Raw genomic sequence first — 20,943 nt, 5'->3', positions numbered from 1 at the left:
GGGAAAGAGGGCAGCAAAAATACTGTATCAAAGCAAATACATTCAAATCTATAAGAATTCAATGTATATATATATTCAGATTATTCATTGGGAAAAAGTAATCATGCAGGTTGCAGAGGCTGTACATGATGGAGGCTCTCAATGTTGTATCAAATTCTGTGCCTGCAGATACTGTTTTCACACACCTGGGATCACTGTCTGGGAGGTATTTAATGGAAGAAAAGGAATGAGAACCATTTACCTTTTTGGAGCACTTGGTCGTGGTTTTAAGACAGCACTTCTTGTGACAAGCATATTTACATACTGCAATGAAGAAAAGTAGCATTTAATGATCCAACAAGTCAGATTGCTGGAGAAATCTGAATTTATAGGAAGGAAGAAGCTCCTCATAAGACTAGGAGGTCAAAAGCAGGTTGAATTTGCAGTTCCCAGAGGCCAAGTCTATATGAGATACACTCAAAAAAATGAAGCCTTTAATTTTAAAGGTCCCATATGTAAGCCCTTGAAATGACTACAAAAACTCCTGATAGATAAACTCAGAAAGTAATCCCTGAGTCACTCTGGGCTATCAGCCATAAAAGTCCTCCAAGAGGTTGGAAAGACCACCTCATTTGTGTTTTTCCTGCACTGGACATCAGCCTGAAATACCCCAGGGTCGATACCTTCAACCTAAGCAAAGAAATGTTGGAAAACCCAATGTGACAAATCAACCCTTCTCATTGGTCCTCCTCCATTGTCCTCATCTCTCAAAAAATTCATGTGCCTGGACATCAAACTAAACCAAATGCATTTGCCATGGGCATGAGACCCACAGGCATCCTGCAGGCTGGAGCTGTAGGGCACGTTCTCCATATCCAATTCTACTGTCTTTACTGTGACACTTAAATGTGTTTTAACCCTCTGGGATGACCACAGGACCTTATGGGACAAGATGTGCAATGCACACACAAAACCAATCACACCATGAGGACTGGAAGGACTGCTGGGATGAACTTACTAGATGGCTTCACAAACCTTTTGGATCTGTCCCAGAAGCTCTTCCTATACTAAAAACCCCCAAGTTATTTGAGAGTGGGGCTGCAGGAACCAGCAGGAAACATCTTTCAGAGCCCCAAAACTCATCCCTGGGATATAAGCAAGTGAAAAAGGGGCCAAGAGAGTGGGCTTACATTTACAAACAGAAGCCCTGTCCATTATCCAGATCAAGGAGGAACAATATTCACAGTAGGTGGGGATGCTGTACTGGGTCGCCTTAAAAATGTGGCCGTTGTGCTCTTCCACCTGCAACAAAACAGATAGGGTGGTAAGAAGGAGATGGGTGAAGAGTTTGCTGCAAACTGAGTCATGTTCTCAACTTTCAGCTGTTATTTGCTCTTTTTGTTTTGTTGCAGCCCAGTAAATCCATAGACAACCCCAGCCATGGAGCTGGTACAGGAACCGTGCAAGTAAGTTTAGAAACTGCATTTGACTGAGATTGGTTACTCCATCTCTCCATGTTAAGAAGGTCTTCTATGCATCCATGGTCCCTTCTTTGCTCTGCATCTGCATCCCTCCTAGTACTATCATATCCTTTAGGAAGAAAGGAGGTGTAATCTCCCACACCTCTGAGAGATGGAAAACACACACCAGAACTTCATGTAGCAACCCAGAATAACACTTTATTTTCTCTCATTTCTTCTATAGTAACTCCTGACATTACATCTTGACTGATGAGGGATGTGTTTTTGGAGGACAACCTACAGCAATGCTTCATCAACAAACCAAATCCACCTCATCCATCTTATTAGCACATCCTTTCTTGGCTGCATGGTCACTACAGTGTGATGTTCAGATCTCAGCAGAGGACACATCATGAGCAGGTCTGTTATCACTCAGGATTCTGGCCACAAGGCCATTCATTCTTCAAACCTCAACTCACCACATCTGCTTCCTTTTTTCTTCTCTTCTTTCGTTCCGTTTTTGGCACCTGGTGACAGAAAGAGGTTTCAGAGTATTCATGGGCAGTTTCCCCAAGCAAAGTTCACAGAGGCCTCATATGTAACTTTGCCCACTGCCTTCCAGTGCCATCCTTCAGTGAGAAGTCACTTTCAAAGACTTTCCCAAGAATCACCCCATTCTCAGAAAACCCCTGGACTACTGTCTCCATCTCCATCTCAGAGTAGGGATTAGCTGAACTGGGGTGTGCTGAGCCCTGTGAAACACAACCAATGACTCATGCCTTGCCTGCTGGCCTACGTTGTCCACCTCAGCCTAAAGCAGAGGAGAAGACAACAGAGATGCCTTCAGAGAGCACAACCCAAGGAAAGACAAATCCCAAATCTTCAAGGGGCTCAAAAAAAGTGCCACCTACCTTCACAGCAGTGTAGTCCAGGGGTTTGTATTCGATCATATATTCATCCAGGAAGACTTTGAAGGTATTGACCCAAACTTTAACTGGGGATTCACTCCAGTCCCTCTGCTCAAGCCTCATGGTCTTCTCCAGAATCTGCTCGAATAAGGCGTACAGGTCCTTGTAGCGGATGCTCTTCCCATCATCCATCTTTTAAAGAAATAGAAGCAACAAGAAAAGGGATTTTTACACACCCCGGGCTGCCTGCTCTGCTCTTTCAGCTTGACCAGCTTTCAAACACTCAGGCAAAGTCCAAGCATGATTAAAAGAAGGAAAAAAAGATAATCTAATAGTTGGTTCATGACCTTTGGCAGGGTGGCTTCTTGGTGCACAGAGCAAGAGGACATTAAATACCAGTCCAAGTCTAAGAAGGAAATTTTTTGTACAATTTGGACAATCAAATCACTTTCGTGATCGCTATGATGACGAAGCCATAGCAATGGTTACTCAGATTCAGAAGCAGCAGAAGAGCAGAGCTCCACATTGCTCAGATGTCCACCACTCACCAACTGAACACAAAGGTTTCTGGAACTTTGGGTAGGATATAGTAATTTATTGACTTACTGTAATCTCCCATTTGACTGGGAGCAAACTGTAATGAGAAGACCAGAAATCTCCACCCAAGAAAGAAGATTTGAGTCCAAATTTATAGCTCTTGGGACTTCACACAAAGGAAGAACATCCTTCCTTTGGGGTATGCAGACCAGGACACTTACTGCCAATGCTGAGGAGTAAAAGCTGAAGATGTTTTGCCGGAATTCCTTCAGTGCTTTCTTGAACACAACATCCACCAGGGTGTCCTTCTTGCTGTCCTCATTGTCCAGTTCATTCATCTAGGAAACCAAAGGGGTTTATGAGCCTGTGTGAGTTTTGCTGCAGCAGAAGTGAGATCATAGAATCACAGAATGGTTTGGGTTGGAAGGGACCTTGAAGATCATCTAGATTCAAACCCCCTGCATGGGCAGGGACACCTCCCACCAGCCCAGGTTGCTCCAAGCCCCATCCAACCTGCCCTTCAACACTGCCAGGGATGGGGCAGCCACAGCTTCTCTGGGCAACCTGGGCCAGGCTCTCACCACCCTCACACTCCACAATTTCCTCTTCATATCTCCCCTCAATCTCCCCTCTTCCAGTTTTAATCCATTCCCCTTGTCCTCTCCCTCCCTGCTCTTGTCCCAAGTCCCTCCCCAGCTTTCCTGGAGCCCCTTCAGGCACTGGAAGGTGCTCTAAGGTCTCCCTGGAGCCTTCTCTTCTCCAGGCTGAACACCTCTAACTCTCTCAGCCTATTGGAAAGGTGCTCCAGCTCCCTGATTATCTTCATGGCCTCCTCTGGACTTGCTCCAGGGGCTGAGGCATCACTAATGATCAGCAGCTCCACCACGGGTAGACCACGTTACTAGTGACTATGAGCTGGTTTCTCCTGCACACCAACTTGGAAACACAAGCTGCCCTGCAGCCTTCAACTCCTGCTCTCTTGCATCACCCATTGCTGGCGCCACCAGGGCCAACTCAAAGCAAGGGAAGCACCAAAGCTGTTGTGCCTGTGCAGATGGAGCACGTGGTGCACATACAGCGTGTCCACCTCTCCTCCCAAGCCTGCCCTGATGCTTGTTGTCCACCCTTAGAGGAATTACACTAGCACTGCTACTGCAGCCCCCAGGACACATATGGCTTTGTAGCCTCCATCTGCCCTTTGAGTTCCCTGACGATTCAGCTGGGGCACTGAGGACAGGAGTGACCTTTTTCAGGAGAAACTCATCCATGCTCTTCAGGTCGCTGGCGCTGGTTATGATCTGCAGGGAGTCGTTCTGCCACTGCACGGGCTCCAGGGCCACGTTGCTGATCTTGACGCTGCGCTTGCGCTTCACTTTGGGAGAAGGCTCCTTGTTCTCCTTGAACTCCCGCCGGTAGATACCAGACAGCTCAGGGCTCCGTGGAGGGGTCAGGTGGTGAGGACCCAACTCTGCAGGGGAGAATTAGAAAGAGGGAAAGGGACTGAAGAACAGGCCTGCTGTGCAAACAGGGAGATGGGCTTTGGGATAAACCCGTGAAGAGGAAGAGCACTGCGTGGTGCTTGTAGGAAGATTAAATGTCATTTCTCCTTTGGTTATTTCCTCTATCAAGATAGAAAACATTTGCCTGTGTCCAGAAGGCTGCCAGGAGGATGAGCAACATGGAACTCCGTAAGATCCTTTTTGGATCTCTAACCTACTTGCCACTGTTTCAGATTGATGCTCTCAATGAATTCAAGGTACCTGAACCAGGACATTAAATCCATGCAGCTTCCCAACCCATTTTCCCACAGCAGCCTCATCTGGATCACGCCGTTGCAGATGAGTCTCCCACTCACAGATACCTCAATCCTCTAGACAAACCAACCTTCCTCCCTTCTGTACCTTTACCTAAGCCCCAAGACATCAGGCCACACGTGGTTGTAGTGTCAAGCCTCACCTTCTCCAAGCTGCAAGCCAGGAATCACCTCCCTGCTGGGGGCTTCTTGCTCCGCGTACAGCTCCAGCAGCTCAGACTGGGTAGCAAGCTTCTCACGTGGCGTCTTCTTCTCTCCCTGCTTTCCCTTCCCCCAGAACCTCATCTTGGCTCGCTGTGGCCTGGAAATAAGTCATGGAAAGAAGAACCACCTTGACTAGGGAAATGTCTTTCTACCCAAAACTATCCTGAATCTCCTGGACCTTCATGGTGTTTAAGAAATAAATCCACACAACTTCTACCAGGGAAACCAGGCCACGCTCCCTCGGGAAAGGCATGAAACAAGTTTCATGCATGCAACTGGGTGGCTTGGGATGGGATGTCTTGCCCACATCATCAAAATTTTATTGTGATCTGAGCAGGATGCCTCTTCTAATTGGGCACATCCATGGTCATGGGAGATGAGTAACTCATGTGCTGTCTTGGTGTGGAGGAGCTCCAAACGAGGCAGGGTAGCTCAACAAGGAGAGCAACAAGGACATGGGAGGGACTCATCTCTCACCTCCGGCCATCTTTCCTACCTCCCATCTGGAGCCAGGCTCTTCTGGGTGGCCATCAGCTTCCCGATCTCCCCCTGGGACATGGTTTTGTGCAGTTTAGTTTGGCCGTCCCCCGTGGCGACGCGCGGCGCCGTCTGTAACGAGTCCAAGCGCGACACGTTAACAAGTGAGACTCTTGGGAAAACAGCTGAGTCACTTTTTTTTTTTTTTCCCCTAGCAAAAAGTAGGTATTTCCTCTGTTATGTCTTTCTTTCTACCTGCCTGCAGGTGAAAACCTAGAGTCCTGTCAAACCAGCTACAACTACAGAAATGTTTAAAAACACCTGAAAAAGAAAGGCGTTTCTCTTGCTCCAACTCTACCCTGAGGTCCAACCTTCTTTCTCCTCAAGCCAATGACAAAAGTCATTCAACACCTCATCTTAGTCTGGCAGCCCAGCTCTCCATCCCAGAAAAGCCATGTCAGACACAACAAAGTGATTTGTGGTGTTCCTAGCACCAAAGGAACCTTTGGCCACATGGATCTCTCCCAGCAGAGCTTCATCCTCCAACTCATGCTGAGGACTTTTCAGAAAAGATCCATGTCTTTGTGGCAAGGACATGTCCAAATGAACCCTCTAGAAGTCAAAGATTTTGCAGCTTTAATATAAAAGAATTTTTCCTTTCACCACCATTTAAAATGCCCTGGGATAAGTTTTAAGGCCAAGATGAATTTGCAGTCATTCAACCTAATGAGATTCCAGGAAATAGCCCAGCAATGGTCTTTCTGTATTTTTAAAAAAGTAACTATTTATTTTTTCCAACTGCAGCTGTGATTTCCAAGTTGGACTCCTGGAGAAGAGACTTTGGCCAAGAGGAAAACAGGCAACCAGGTTGTATGAAAGGATTAGGGAGATGATGGACAAATATCTCCTGTAACTTTCCCATCACCCAAATGTTTTAACTGAGAACACTGTGGTTTTAATGTCTTTTTCTTCTATTAAAACATGTAAAATAAAATTCTATAAAATATGGGCTGCAGGGGAGTCACATTGATCTTATTTACCTTGCAATGTTTTATTTTTCACCCCTGGACTAACCTCTCTACCAGCCAGGAGATGGCAGCACATCAGGCAAAATCGCCAGTGGGAAAGGTAAAAAAACTGCCTAAACTACCCAAGGGTTTGTTTGTTGTTCCTGTCGGTCTCACGTTTAGGTTGATGATCACCCAGAAACTGTGGACAGATACTGGCAAAAATAACCCTGGAAAACCCATGAAAGTGATTCCCACCCAGCACAACCTCGCTATTTGCTGTTAAAAATGACCTGTTAAATATTTGTCCCCATGATCTATAGCTCTGTTCTTGAGTGATTTCAACCTTTTCATCACTTTCAGTGCTTTGGTTTTTCTTAAAAAAAAAAAGGTACTTTTGTGGAGGCATTTACTAATTTTTTTTTTCTACTTCAAAGCCATTTAAGAGTCCTCTATAGGACACCACTTGAGTGATTTCAACCTTTTCATCACTTTCAGCGCTTTGGTTTTTCTTAAAAAAAAAAAGGTATTTTGTGGGGGCATTTACTAATTTCTTTTTTCTACTTCAAAGCCATTTAAAGAGTCCTCTATAGGACACCATGTACACTTTCTTTTCTGAATATATGTTGTATCTACTGTGCAAGCAGATTGAATGTACAGATTTTGGAGTAGAGCAGAGCAAGTGAAGCCCCCAGCTCATGTAGAAGACACACACACATCTGGAATGTCATTTTTGGACAAAAATGGAAGAAGGATTCTCTACCATGACTACCACCTCTTCTCTCTGCTCTGCCCCACTTCTTGAACCACACTCGTTCAGCATTCCCTCTGCTCCCACACAACCTCTCCAGCTTTTGAAAGTAAGGACTAAAAGGCGTTTTTGGCACAAGGTCCTTCTGTTTCAGGGACAGGAAGCTCTGAAAGGGAAGGTTCTCAGCTGGATGGGAAACCTTCTTAGATGCCATGATTAAGACTCTGCACCAGAAAATCCCTGGTCAGGGAACACCACAAAGCACCACGTGTGGGCAAATGGCAATAGCTGCAGGTCTGAAGTTCCCTCCTGGATAAAGAGGAGACCAAATCTTTTTCCAGGTTCAGACCAACCTGAATTTCACTCACTGGTGCTAGAAAGAGTTAACTATGGCCAAGGGCCTTGTCTCAGCAGGCAGCAGTGCTACGAAGAGCATTGAAGAGCTTCCTAAAGTGCAAGGCTCCCCCTGCATGGCTTTGGACAAGAGATCTTCTCTCACTGCTGGCTCCTCAGGAGTGCTTGGGATCAGCTGGTGGCAGATACTTGGACTGATGCTTGGCTATTCGTGGCTTTAGGATGGAATTTGGAGCTAAATGACTGCTTCATTATCCAGATCCCTCTCTAAGGGCCTCTGCTGAAGGAGGATGTATTCAGAAGGTATTTCTGGTGTGGTTTCTCTAAGCAAGGCTTTCCATTTATCTGCTGCAGGAAAGCGATCTGAGCTTAGATGCAAACCAGAAGGGGTATTAATATGTGCTGACCACAGCCAGAAGCTATTCCTCCCACTTCTACTTGTCTCACCACAAGGTATGTTAATCCTCAGCTATTCACTAGCCAAGAAACTGAAGCAACCTGTGAAGTCCTTGGTCTTGTCAGGAAACTCTTTAGCCTTAAAGGCACCTTGGAGTCAACTGTACCTTCAGCAGCCACCTCCTATACTGGTGCACCTTGGGTTTCAGCTCTGGCTGAAGATGCTCTTGATCTTTGCTGTGTTGGGATCCACAGACTTAGGTGAGGAGCATCTGTTTCTGGTGGACCTCTACTTACCAGCTGGGGATAGATAACTCATGACTTAAAGGTGAAGAAACCCCATGGGCAAAACAGGCAGGTTCAGCCCAGTGGAGCTGGTGAGCCATCACATGCTCAGCTTCATAAGGTCACACGTGATCCACACACGTCTATCCAGCCCTTGGCCACTGAGCAGCACATCAAAAGAGGCTTTTTTTGGAAAGTCATAGCCAGGGGCAGGAGCTGGATGAACAAGCTACTCACGAGCACGGAAACCAGCTCACGTGTGGCAGCTGCTTGACTGGGCTCCAGGGGAGCATCACAAGACACAACAAATGTGTCTACATAGACATCCATCTACTTGAGCTTCTACCCAAACCAACATGCACCAGTATTGCTCTACCATTGGCTGCTCCACCATCTGGAACACCCACCTGGGCTCTGCGAATTAATACAAATAAGCAGTCCCTAAATTTTGCTACTTTTGGTGATCCTGACCCAGAAAAGCCACAAGCCAAGGGGCTGGTCCCAAACCTGCAATGCAGAATACAGATGGAAACACTGTACGTGTTGTCAGGACATAGAGACATGGGGTAGGGCTGAGCACGACTTCATGGGTAGCAGAACTGAACCACGTGAGGGGTGAAAGTGCTGAGCACCAGTCAGAGCTAGTGACAGAGAGCAGATGAGGAGAGGGACACAGGAGAGACAAGAGACAGTTGGCACCTACTGCTACTTGCATGCAGTGAGAGCTGTTAAACCAGGCGAGCAGAGTCCCAGGGAGCATCCCAAGAGTGGGATGAGCCAGGTCCCTCCCAAGGATGGAACTTGCCAAACACCTTTCATGTGCCAGCCAGAAATATTTCTGCAGCTAAAAAAAACCCTAAAGCTTTGTAAGAGCCTTCAGAAGCCCAGCACCCCAGGCTCAGCCCCTCACCCCGGCCTTTTGCCAGGCTCTGGGAAGTACTACCCTTTAATCATAGCATTGTTAGGGTTGGAAGGGACCTTAAAGATCATTCAGATCCAACCCCCCTGCATGGGCAGGGACACCTCCCACCAGCCCAGGTTGCTCCAAGCCCCATCCAACCTGCCCTTCAACACTGCCAGGGATGGGGCAGCCACAGCTTCCCTGGGCAGCCTGGGCCAGGCTCTCACCACCCTCGTGGTGAAGAACTTCTTCCTAACATCTAATCTGAATCTACTCACCTCTAGTTTTGATCCATTCTCCCTAGTCCTACCACTACCCAACATCCTAAAAAGTCCCTCACCAGCTCTCTTGTAGGACACCTTAAGACACTGAAAGGCCACAATAAGGTCTCCTCGGAGCCTTCTATTCTCCAGACTGAATAACCCCAACTCTCTCAGTCTGTCTTCACAGGAGATGTGCTCCAGCCCTTTGATCATCCTCGTGGTCCTTCTCTGGACACATTCCAGCATGTCCATATCTTTCTTGTAAGAGGGGCTCCAGAACTGGATGTATTTACTCCATAAAATTCTCCCTTTCCTCATCTACGAGCAGGGAGACGTGCAAGGAAGCCACAAAGTCAGCTCAGTTCATAGAGCTGTGTCCTTCACTCAGGTTTTGAGCACTCCTGGCTCAAAACCTCTAGAACTTTATTAAGAGCAACCTTAAAAACACGTGGAATTTATAAATCTCTGCCCCCTTCCCATGTGGAAATTATCCTGGGAATTTTTTTCCTTTATAATGAAAGCTGCTTGGCCATCTGCCTTTCCTGGAAAAGCTGATTTTAGGATCTCACGAGACATTTGCTTGACCCAAGGCAACACCATGACAGAAAATAAATCACTGCCTTTGGGTTTTTTATGCTTTGGTTTGGTTTGAAACTCAGCTCCACATCCAGGACTGTAGCTGGAGCAGCAGAGCAAGGCAACTCTACCCAACGCCCCACCTGGGCCCTTTCGGCAGGAGACCATCCCTGGTGTTTATCCATGTTTCTATGGGAACAACTCCACCACCTCAGGAAAAGAAAAAAGAGTGGGAGGGAAGCTGTTGGCCTCTCCCACTCCTGAAACCTCTCAGTTTGTGATTTTCTAAAAGCAGCTTACCCAGACAGGAGATTAAACCCAAGAGGCAAATGCTCTGCAGCCCAGGCTCACGTAGCACGGAGCTGCCCATGGACCTGTCAAAGGACACCATTTCCTGGGCTTGAAAATGCCACTAAGGTGGTTGGGTTTCTTTTCTTTAAAACTCACTGTTTCACTCTCACTATGTTTTTATTGCCCAATTTACATGTTTTTACTTTCTTTTTCCAATAGCTGAATAATCACTGGATACTGTGGCTAAGGATACGAAATCAAAAGCAATTGGAGGAGAAGGGTTTTTTTCATTTTTCTTTGTTGGCTGTTGCTTTTTTGGACAATGTTTGCTTTGACCTTTTCTATGGATGGGTGTAGATAATTTTCAGAGCAAAAGGATCCTAAAGGGACATGGCTATCAAGGTTAAAACCAAAAAGAACCCAGGTTGCCATGCAAGACAAGCCCCAGTGCTCTAAGATAGCTACAGAAACTGTAGCTGATATAGAATCCAGCCAGAAAACATCCCCATGGCCAAGAAATCATAGAATGATTTGGGTTGGAAGGGACCTTAAAGACCATCCAGTTCCAACCCCCTGCATGGGCAGGGACACCTCCCACCAGCCCAGGTTGCTCCAGGCCCCACCCAACCTGCCCTTCAACACTGCCAGGGATGGGGCAGCCACAGCTTCCCTGGGCAGCCTGGGCCAGGCTCTCACCACCCTCGTGGTGAAGAACTTCTTCCTAACATCTAATCTGAATCTACTCACCTCTAGTTTTGATCCATTCTCCCTAGTCCTACCACTACCCAACATCCTAAAAAGTCCCTCACCAGCTCTCTTGTAGGACACCTTAAGACACTGAAAGGCCACAATAAGGTCTCCTCGGAGCCTTCTATTCTCCAGACTGAATAACCCCAACTCTCTCAGTCTGTCTTCACAGGAGATGTGCTCCAGCCCTTTGATCATCCTCGTGGTCCTTCTCTGGACACATTCCAGCATGTCCATATCTTTCTTGTAAGAGGGGCTCCAGAACTGGATGTATTTACTCCATAAAATTCTCCCTTTCCTCATCTACGAGCAGGGAGACATGCAAGGAAGCCACAAAGTCAGCTCAGTTCATAGAGCTGTGTCCTTCACTCAGGTTTTGAGCACTCCTGGCTCAAAACCTCTAGAACTTTATTAAGAGCAACCTTAAAAACACGTGGAATTTATAAATCTCTGCCCCCTTCCCATGTGGAAATTATCCTGGGAATTTTTTTCCTTTATAATGAAAGCTGCTTGGCCATCTGCCTTTCCTGGAAAAGCTGATTTTAGGATCTCACGAGACATTTGCTTGACCCAAGGCAACACCATGACAGAAAATAAATCACTGCCTTTGGGTTTTTTATGCTTTGGTTTGGTTTGAAACTCAGCTCCACATCCAGGACTGTAGCTGGAGCAGCAGAGCAAGGCAACTCTACCCAACGCCCCACCTGGGCCCTTTCGGCAGGAGACCATCCCTGGTGTTTATCCATGTTTCTATGGGAACAACTCCACCACCTCAGGAAAAGAAAAAAGAGTGGGAGGGAAGCTGTTGGCCTCTCCCACTCCTGAAACCTCTCAGTTTGTGATTTTCTAAAAGCAGCTTACCCAGACAGGAGATTAAACCCAAGAGGCAAATGCTCTGCAGCCCAGGCTCACGTAGCACGGAGCTGCCCATGGACCTGTCAAAGGACACCATTTCCTGGGCTTGAAAATGCCACTAAGGTGGTTGGGTTTCTTTTCTTTAAAACTCACTGTTTCACTCTCACTATGTTTTTATTGCCCAATTTACATGTTTTTACTTTCTTTTTCCAATAGCTGAATAATCACTGGATACTGTGGCTAAGGATACGAAATCAAAAGCAATTGGAGGAGAAGGGTTTTTTTCATTTTTCTTTGTTGGCTGTTGCTTTTTTGGACAATGTTTGCTTTGACCTTTTCTATGGATGGGTGTAGATAATTTTCAGAGCAAAAGGATCCTAAAGGGACATGGCTATCAAGGTTAAAACCAAAAAGAACCCAGGTTGCCATGCAAGACAAGCCCCAGTGCTCTAAGATAGCTACAGAAACTGTAGCTGATATAGAATCCAGCCAGAAAACATCCCCATGGCCAAGAAATCATAGAATGATTTGGGTTGGAAGGGACCTTAAAGACCATCCAGTTCCAACCCCCTGCATGGGCAGGGACACCTCCCACCAGCCCAGGTTGCTCCAGGCCCCACCCAACCTGCCCTTCAACACTGCCAGGGATGGGGCAGCCACAGCTTCCCTGGGCAACCTGTTCCAGTTTTCCCATTTCACATCCCTTTCTGCTGTGTTTGCCAAGTTCACCCATCTACAGCATCCTTGGAAGTGGGAGAAGAAGGAGAGGAGGGATCAGTGCAGCTCAGGTTAGCAGAGAGAGGCTCCCGCAGCTCCGCTTGCTCCCTTCTTCCATTTCCCCCACCAAAATTACCATTTCGGAGTCACTGTACCAGGCCTGGCCCAGCCGGGCTGCAGGCACTGCCTCGGGGTGAGGAGGTTGGTCAGAGGACAGAAGGAACTCAAAATTGTCATCGTAATCATCTTCCTCCGTGTCCCCCTCCCCATCAGCACAAGTGCCTCTAGTCAAGAAATCGGAGCGCGTCCGCGCCATGCGGGCTTTCTTTTTGTGGGTCGGCCTGGGAACCTGCTTGACCAAATGATAAAACAACAACAACAAAATATAAACAAAGGTTTTTCAAACGAAAAGGAGGTTCTACAGATTTTTGGCCTCGCGGTGTAGCTCACGTGTGGCCTTAAGAGTGATGGAGGGGACACGGTGTTGTATCTAGTGTAAATAAAAACAAACAAGGACCAGGAAAAACAAAAAAACAAGATGGCAGGGTGAAAATAGACAATCATGGGTGTTACTCAACTGCACATTAAACCAAACCAAGACAAGACTGAGTTGGACAGTGTTTGCCATCAGGACCATGAGGTCCTTTTTATGCTATGAATTAATATCACAAGGCCTTTTTTTCTTAGAATCATGGAATCATTTTGGTTGGAAAAACCCTTAAGATCATCAAGTCCAACCATTAACCCAGCCCTGCCAAGGCCACCACTGCCTCATGTCCCTCAGCACCACATCTACACAGCTTTGAAATCCCTCCAGGGATGGGGACTCCACCCCTGCCCTGGGCAGCCTGGGCCAGGGCCTGACAAGGCTTTTGATGAAGACATTTCCCCTACTATCCAATGTAAACCTCCCCTCGTGCAACTTGAGGCCATTTCCTCACTTCTATCATTTGTAACTCGGGAGAACAGACCAACCCTCCCTGGCTCCAACCTCCTCTCAGGCAGTTGCAGAGCCAGAAAGTCTCCCCTAAGTCACCTTTTCTCCAGGCTGAACACCCCCAGCTCCCTCAGCTGCTCCTCAGCAGACTTGTGCTCCAGATTGTTCACCAGCTCTGCTGTCCTTCTCTGGACATGAAAGAGAAGGTATGAAGGTTGCCTCACCATCACATTCCCCTTCCGTCTGTCTAACAGCCCGTGTGCTTCACACTTTACTTCTTTGAAGATTTTGAGGCAGAATAAAGGTGTTTGTTTTTTTCCCCTTGTTAAATCAAAAGAGAAAATAAGGAAACCACAACTTACCTCTCCTCTGCCAGACCCCGGCATCTTAAATGGCTTCCTGGCTAGTTCACTCTTGGAGAGGCCTTGCTGATTTGCTTCCCTGCTGGAACACAACAGCACAGAGATGTTTCATCTTCTAAAAGCCTTCCCACTACTCCAGCCCCGGAGTGCACAGCCCAAACAATCCAGACCAAATCGCAAGTTTGAGGTCACAAGGTTTGGGAATTGCTGCAAATTCTTCAGGATTTGAGTTAATATCAAAGGACAAGAAGATGTGAAGTTCTGCCTGCCAACTCTACCCATCACGGTGGATACGGATGGTGCCTTTTCACTTCTGGATTCTCAAACACGATTGTTTTGTTGCAGAATAAAAAGTAAAATACTGGAATGTTTTAAATTATTTTTTTTCCCTGTTGCTTGTTCTGTCCATGAACCAGGAGAAGAAACATAATTTTTTTTTGGGGGGGGAAGAACATTCTCAAATACTCAATTTCAAACCAGTTCTCCAGGATGTCCTGCAGATTTTCATATGAACTGGTTTGGAAGGAGAGCATCCTTGCTTTGCATCCACCATAGCATTAAAAATACACCCACTTCAGCTGCTTTTGGCTCAGCTAACTCTCTCTACCATCACTTCCAAATAAAACCCTCACCATTCCCACACACCTGGTAAGATGGTCCAAGTGGCTTTGCTGGCTGCCTTAATTCTACAGGAAACAAGAAAAAAATCAATTTTTTTTTCTGCCTTATCTGCTCATTTCTACTCTAATAATCCCTAAATCCTAAACATTTTTTCTTGATCTTTTACCTTGAGAACCAAATTCCTATCAGGGTTCATCACAGGTAAAAGAAAACAGTGTTCATTCTCTTTCTGCTGACTTCCTTGTTCTGTTCATGTTCATGATTATCTCATTACATACTGGCCACCACATAAGAGACCAAGAAATCATATTTCCAGTTCTCTTTCCTTCTCCTGTGATCTCTGCCCACTAGTTGCGAGAAGACCAAGAAACTCACTTGGCCAACAATTTTGTACAGTCTCACAAAGTGGTCAGTCAGGGTTGGAAGGGACCTCTGAAGATTGTTTAGTCCAATCCCTCCTGCTAGAGCAGGATCACCTACAGTAGATCACACAAGAACACGTCCAGACAGGTTTGGAATGTCTCCAGAGATGGAGACTCCACCACCTCTCTAACAATAATTCTGGACCATTTGTTAGAAAATAATCTCTAGCAGAACAAAAAGCCCAAGAAGAAAGCCCATGGAGAAAGCCCACAGAGGAAGCCTATAGAGGAAGCACATCATCTTTACTCACTGTAGGCCAAAGGGATTGTCTTTTGGCATGAAGAACATAGTGCTTGCCCTCATCTCCTCAGTGGCCGGGTTGGGCATTCGGGGCTGCCGGAGTCGCTCGGTCCTTGAGAAGTGGCTGCCCGGGAGGTCCTTGGGGTCCAGAGCTGGTCTGGAATGGCAACAGGGTTCCAGCATCAATCCTGACTGACCTTCTCGTCGCTCCAGGAACATGCTGACAGGTCTATCTTTCGGGGCACTGTGGGCTGGAGAGCTTCCCCTGGTCCCAACAGTGAGACCTTTAATGTCCACTGTTGATGTTGGAGTCCCAGCCGTGGAGTGGCCATGCTCCTCTCTGCTCTGGGGGTGCAGAATGAGGACAGACTGAGGCCTGCTGTCCGTTTTTTTCGCTGGTTTGAGGGAGGAGTCCTTCATTCTGCTCTGCTCAGCCCTCTGCAGAGTCTCCACCCTCCCTTGCTGCTCGAAGGCCTTGCGTTGTCTCTCCAGAATTTCCTTCTGCTGACGGATCTGCTCCATCATCTCCCTCTCATTTTGCAGCTGAAGCTGCTTTTGTCGTTCCTCCTTCTCCACATTGAGCTTTTCCAGTCTCTTGATGACAGAGTCTGGAGAATGGGCCTGTGTCGCAGTCACTATCCCATGTTCCTCCCTCTTGGTAGAGGATTTCTCCTCTTCCTCCTCTCCTACAGCTCTGCCCTTGTCTGGCTCAGAGTCTTTCCTGACCTCAGAGAATGTAACTGTCCTCTCCTCTCTTTCCACTGCTTTGTTCCTCAGGTTGTTCTCCATCAGCTTCACCTTCACATCGTCTTGTGGTGGAACATAGAAAGTAGGAAGGTTGCTGGCAAGGAAGGTTTCTCTCAGCTGTAACTTGTAGATACCATCCTGGGGGTTGCTGACCAGGCGCTCCTTCATGGTGGGGTTATCAGGTAGCTCCAAGTCTGGCTGCATCCTTCTGCAAGCAGGTAAATTGCTGTTCACATCTGCTGTAGAGAAGGACTTCTCCTGCAGATGAGCCTGGGGGCTGCGAGGCCAAGAGTCGGTGGGAAACAATTGCACATCTTGCTCGTTGAAAACTACAGAAACGAGTTTATTACCCGGGGTATCTTCACAGCTTAACATCTCAAAGCTCCCTTGAGAGCTCTCGCTCTCCGGGGTTCCCTGAGGGGAATGAAGTGCCTCAGACACAATCTCAGTGGACCACCGCCGCTCTTCTGACGGTGACAGCCCACCAGTGGACCGGACCTTCAGCAGCTCCAAGCTGAATTTTGCCTGTTCCAGTTCACGCATCCTCCGGCTTTCTCTTTTTGCACGAAACACTTTTTTCTGGTTGAGATCCTCCAGCGACTTGGGTCTCTCTCTCACAACAACCTCCTCTTCGGTGTCCATCCCGCTCTGGCTACTGGCTCTCTCGTGCCTTTTGTACAACAAATTTGCAGAAGTATCCTGTGGGTCCATGTGATTCACCCGGTTGTTCTCCATCAGTGATTTATGTTCCTCTATAGCTCTCACTCGCTCCTCAAATGAACCATCTTCCCACTTGGATGGGTCCGAGCCTGTAATTTGCAAAGCATCATCTGCCTCTGGTCTATCCTCTTCTCTACCTGACAGGCCATTCCCCAGCTGTTTTTCTTTTAATCGCTGCTCTTTCAAAGCTCTAAACCTGCAAGAAAGCAGAAAACCAACACATTGTACCCCTGTGCCCCACTTACATCCCTTCAAGGCACTGCACCTGTGGCACCTCACCACCATCATCACCTCACCACCACCAGCATCTCAAGCAACCTTCCTTGCATGTTCAGTTTTCAACCTTCTTACATCATCTCTCCTAGTCAAGAGCTACCTCAATGTACCTGAAAGCTCCTCTCGTGCTGGGGGCAGTGGCTCCAACCTCCATCCCTCGTCTAGCTCGTTAGCAAGCTGATGGAGCCAGAAGAACTTAACTTATCTCACCCCCTTGGCTTCTCCATCTTCACCATCCTGCCTGCGCTGCCTCTGGCACAGCCAGCAGGAACTTGCACCCTGTGCCAAGAGCTCTTTGCAGCTCCCAAATCTTCTACCCTACGTCAAGGTGCCCCACACCTTCCAGGCAACACCTCTGGAAAATGAACCAAGACCTGCCCTGTGGCCAGCAAGCCGAGGCATGGCTCAGAATGCCCTTTCCCCTTCGGAGTGGCTGGCTCCAGTATCTCCTGTCCCCAAGAGACAGCACAGAGACCAGAGCTGTGAGGCAATCTGAGTTAAAAATAGAGCTGCTTAAACTGGTGCTGTGCCCACGGGAAAAACCCTTGTGAGTATTTCTGGCCTCAGCTTTCCACTGCCTACGTGCTACAACCCAAAATAGGCTCTGCTTAGTCTAAGAGTGGGACATGCAGCTAAAGAAAGGCCTTTGTTAGAAAGTGTGGACAAGGGAAAGATCAGAGCAGGTCAGAAGGTCAGGGATCCTACCTAGGGACACCATCCCCTCTAAGTCACCATAGTCCAAGTGCCCAAATTCACATCAACCATCTCCCTTAAGGCTTTTTTTTCGTAGCGGGTGTTACCTTTGCCGTGCTAGATATCCCCTGCAGGCTGCCTGGAAGCTGATGACTTTGCTTCTGCTGGAGGTGTAGGACTTCCTGGTGCGGTGTCCCCGCCAGGCTGCCTGGATGCTGGTGGCCGCGCCGCGCCGCCGGGCGCGCTCCCGCCAGCAGCTCTGGATGAGCTGGGCTGCCAACTGCATCTGCAGGAACCTCCGCCTCTCCACAAAGCCACGCCAGTGGGTCTGGAGAACAAGGGCAGCCGCCGGGCCCCCCCCCGCCAGCAGCTCTGGATGAGCTGGGCTGCCAACTGCATCTGCAGGAACCTCCGCCTCTCCACAAAGCCACGCCAGTGGGTCTGGAGAACAAGGGCAGCTTTGTGGAGGATGAGAGGGTCCAGGGGTGGTTCTCCTTGTTTGCGGCTCTGGTAACTGCGCCAAGATCTCTGCAAAACACAACAGACGGCGCCTGGAAATGGGTGTCACACGGGGATGGGACAGCACTTCATGCAACCTCTCCAGATCCAGCCCCCCCCCATTCCCAACAGCACTGGGAGCCACACAATGATCGCTCCTGAATCACAGAATAGCAGAACAATCATGGTTGGGAAAGACTTCTAAGATCACCATGTCCAAACATCAATCCTCTCCCCCACCTCCTGGGCACAGAATCACAGAACATTAGGGGTTGGAAGGAACCTCTGCAGATCATGAAGTCCAACCCCCCTGCCAGAGCAGGACCAAAAAAAACCCCACAAAACCAACCAACCAACCAACCAAAAAACCCCACAAAACACACACACAAAATCCCCCACACAACCAAAAACAACCAACCAACTAGGGCAGGTCACTCAGAAAGGCATACAGACAGGTCTGGAAAGCCTCCAGAGAAGGAGACTCCACAGCCTCTCTGGGCAGCCTGTCCCAGGGCTCTGTCACCCTCACAGCAAAGAAGTTCTTCCTCATGTTGAGCTGGAACTTCCTGGGCTCCAGTTTGAATCCATTGCCCCTTGTCCTGTCACAGGGCACAAGTGACGAGAGCTTGTCCCTGCCTTCTTGATGCCCTCATGTATTGAGAGACATTAATTAGATCCCCCCTCAGTCTTCTCCTCTCCAGACTGAACAGCCCCAGGTGTCTCAGCCCTTCCCCATCAGGCAGGTGTTCCAGTCCCTTCATCATCCCTGTAGCCTCCCTTGGACTCTCTCCAGTAGATCCCTGTCCTTCTGGCACTGGAGAGCCCAGAACTGGACACAACACTCCAAGTGAGATCTCACCAGGGTGAGTAGAGGGGGAGGAGACCCTCCCTCCATCTGCTGGATCACCTCCCTACTCCTGCTGGCGGCACTACTCCTGATAGAAGCCTTCTTCAGAGAGAGGACCAGATTTTACCCATCAGTGGTACCTGTGGTGGATCGGAACTTGCAAAGGATGGAGGCACCATCACCCACCTGTATGACCAGGGCAGCGTGCCGTGAGCTCAGGAACTGCCTCCTGCAGAGCAGGCTGCGGAACCAGCGCTGCAGCAGCGTGATCCTGCGCAGCACCTCCTGGTGGAGCAGGTCCTGCAGCAGCTGCCGCTCCCGCTCCTTCACGAAGACCTGGCCAGGAAAGAACAAACCAAAAAAAAACCACACTAGCATGGAAAGCTGCTGAGACCACAAGACAAATGATTTAATCTTCCTGGTTTCTGGGTTCTGAATGCCCAGAAGGAAGTTCAGCTGCTGGTTTTAATTAAGCCACCTCTGCAGTTTCATCTCCAACCTGCAACTGTCCAAGGTCTGCTCTGACTTCGGGGAGGCAACATGACATGTCATGCTGTGTCTACACACAAGGTTTTCTGAAGGCTGCATCATTCCAACCCGACCAGTGACAAGTTTAACAAAAACCAACAATATTCCTTATTATTTTCCATTAATATTCAAAGCTTAATTTAAGCCATTTGGTTTCTATCAAACAGAAGAAAAGTCATAGAATCCCAGACTGGTTTGGGTTGGAAGGGACCTTAAAGATCATCCAGATCCAACCCCCTGTATGGGCAGGGACACCTCCCACCAGCCCAGGTTGCTCCAAGCCCCATCCAACCTGCCCTTCAACACTGCCAGGGATGGGGCAGCCACAGCTTCCCTGGGCAACCTGGGCCAGGCTCTCACCACCCTCACACACAGTTTCAAAATAGTTTGATTGATCACAAACACACCTAAAGATGCTAATACATCATTACAGAAATTGAGGCAAATGTTTTATCTTTATCTTAAATGTAAGTCTGAGCTGAGGACATTTACCATCGTTCTTCCCACTTGGTAATTATCTGGATCCAGTTTTATTTTCTGGAAGAAGTCAAGGATATTGTGCTTAGATGGGCTGACTCCTTGTGGCAGAAGGACGTGGAAATGGTTGACAAAATCCTGAGAAGGGAAAAAAAGAAACATCAAGATTTGGCAAGTTGGGTCCTGCTGTGTCCCTCTCCTTACAGAAATAATGGACTTGCTCCTCTGGCCACATGAAACAGGATCTATCAAGTGAGCAGAAGGACAGATAGCACGGATGGGGGAACACCAAGAATCCTCCCTAATTTGTGGTTTGATGGGAAACACATCAAAGCAGGAACTCAGCAACACTCAGAGGTCTTTCAGCATGGGAGCAGAGGTTCTGCACAACCCATGGGGTCATTTTTTTTTGAAACGCTCCAAACGGCTGCTAGGAAGGGGGCTACCAGCATCTGCACAGCATCTCAGAGATGCTCCAATGGTTACTGCTGTGAGGACTCAAAGAGCAGAGGAGGTCCAAGAGGAGGGATCCTCTCAAGTAAGGTTGGGACCTGTATTCTCAGCAAAAAAATACTGAGCAGTTTTCTTTCTTTGAAACAGCTGCCGCGCAGTACACGACATCTGGCCCAAACCAGCTGCCAGCAAGAAACAAATCAGCACAACCAAAGCATGAAAGGACCAACATGTGCACAAAACCTGGCAAAAACAGGGAGAAGAAGAAAACAGGAAAAGCTGGATAACTCCTGAGTGGTTTAGAGGATGCCCATCACCCTCCCAACGGCACGTGGCCAGCACGACACGACAGTGACAAACGCCATTCCCGGGTGATTCCAAACCACCTGGAGAAGAGCACGTGCAAAATTAATACTTTTTTGGGCTTTTTTTTTGGAAAAAAGGAAGTCCACATTACCAAAAAATACTGCTTGTGTTCAAAAACCAGGAGGTTTTCTACACTCTAGTCTTGACCAGCTTCCTCGAAATCAGCAGAGGACACTCCATGCCAGGCATCAGCCCTTCCTTGCATGAGCTATAAACTCATTACCTCAGTAAAAA

General features: G+C 48.0%; 1 protein-coding gene across 1 annotated transcript in view; it reads right to left on the bottom strand.

The window, feature by feature from the left end:
* Positions 1 to 20,943, bottom strand: part of MYO9A (myosin IXA) — a 162,275-nt gene that overhangs the window by 13,718 nt on the left and 127,614 nt on the right. The window contains exons 21-35 of the mRNA XM_010005936.1: positions 19,906 to 20,028; positions 19,072 to 19,221; positions 17,950 to 18,068; positions 17,648 to 17,836; positions 15,115 to 16,767; positions 13,821 to 13,902; positions 12,658 to 12,870; positions 5,398 to 5,510; positions 4,841 to 4,998; positions 4,129 to 4,352; positions 3,106 to 3,222; positions 2,351 to 2,539; positions 1,919 to 1,966; positions 1,170 to 1,281; positions 242 to 303 (exon numbers count right to left, since the gene is read on the bottom strand). Of these exons, the coding sequence (XP_010004238.1) occupies positions 242 to 303; positions 1,170 to 1,281; positions 1,919 to 1,966; positions 2,351 to 2,539; positions 3,106 to 3,222; positions 4,129 to 4,352; positions 4,841 to 4,998; positions 5,398 to 5,510; positions 12,658 to 12,870; positions 13,821 to 13,902; positions 15,115 to 16,767; positions 17,648 to 17,836; positions 17,950 to 18,068; positions 19,072 to 19,221; positions 19,906 to 20,028 (3,552 nt within the window). The remainder of the gene's footprint in view (positions 1 to 241; positions 304 to 1,169; positions 1,282 to 1,918; positions 1,967 to 2,350; positions 2,540 to 3,105; positions 3,223 to 4,128; positions 4,353 to 4,840; positions 4,999 to 5,397; positions 5,511 to 12,657; positions 12,871 to 13,820; positions 13,903 to 15,114; positions 16,768 to 17,647; positions 17,837 to 17,949; positions 18,069 to 19,071; positions 19,222 to 19,905; positions 20,029 to 20,943) is intronic.

Source organism: Chaetura pelagica, unplaced genomic scaffold (assembly GCF_000747805.2).
Source record: "Chaetura pelagica isolate M959 unplaced genomic scaffold, ChaPel_1.0 scaffold369, whole genome shotgun sequence".
Classification (NCBI taxonomy): Eukaryota; Metazoa; Chordata; class Aves; order Apodiformes; family Apodidae; genus Chaetura; species Chaetura pelagica.
Note: the sequence above shows the minus strand (reverse complement) of the source record. Positions and strands in the feature narration are given on the sequence as shown.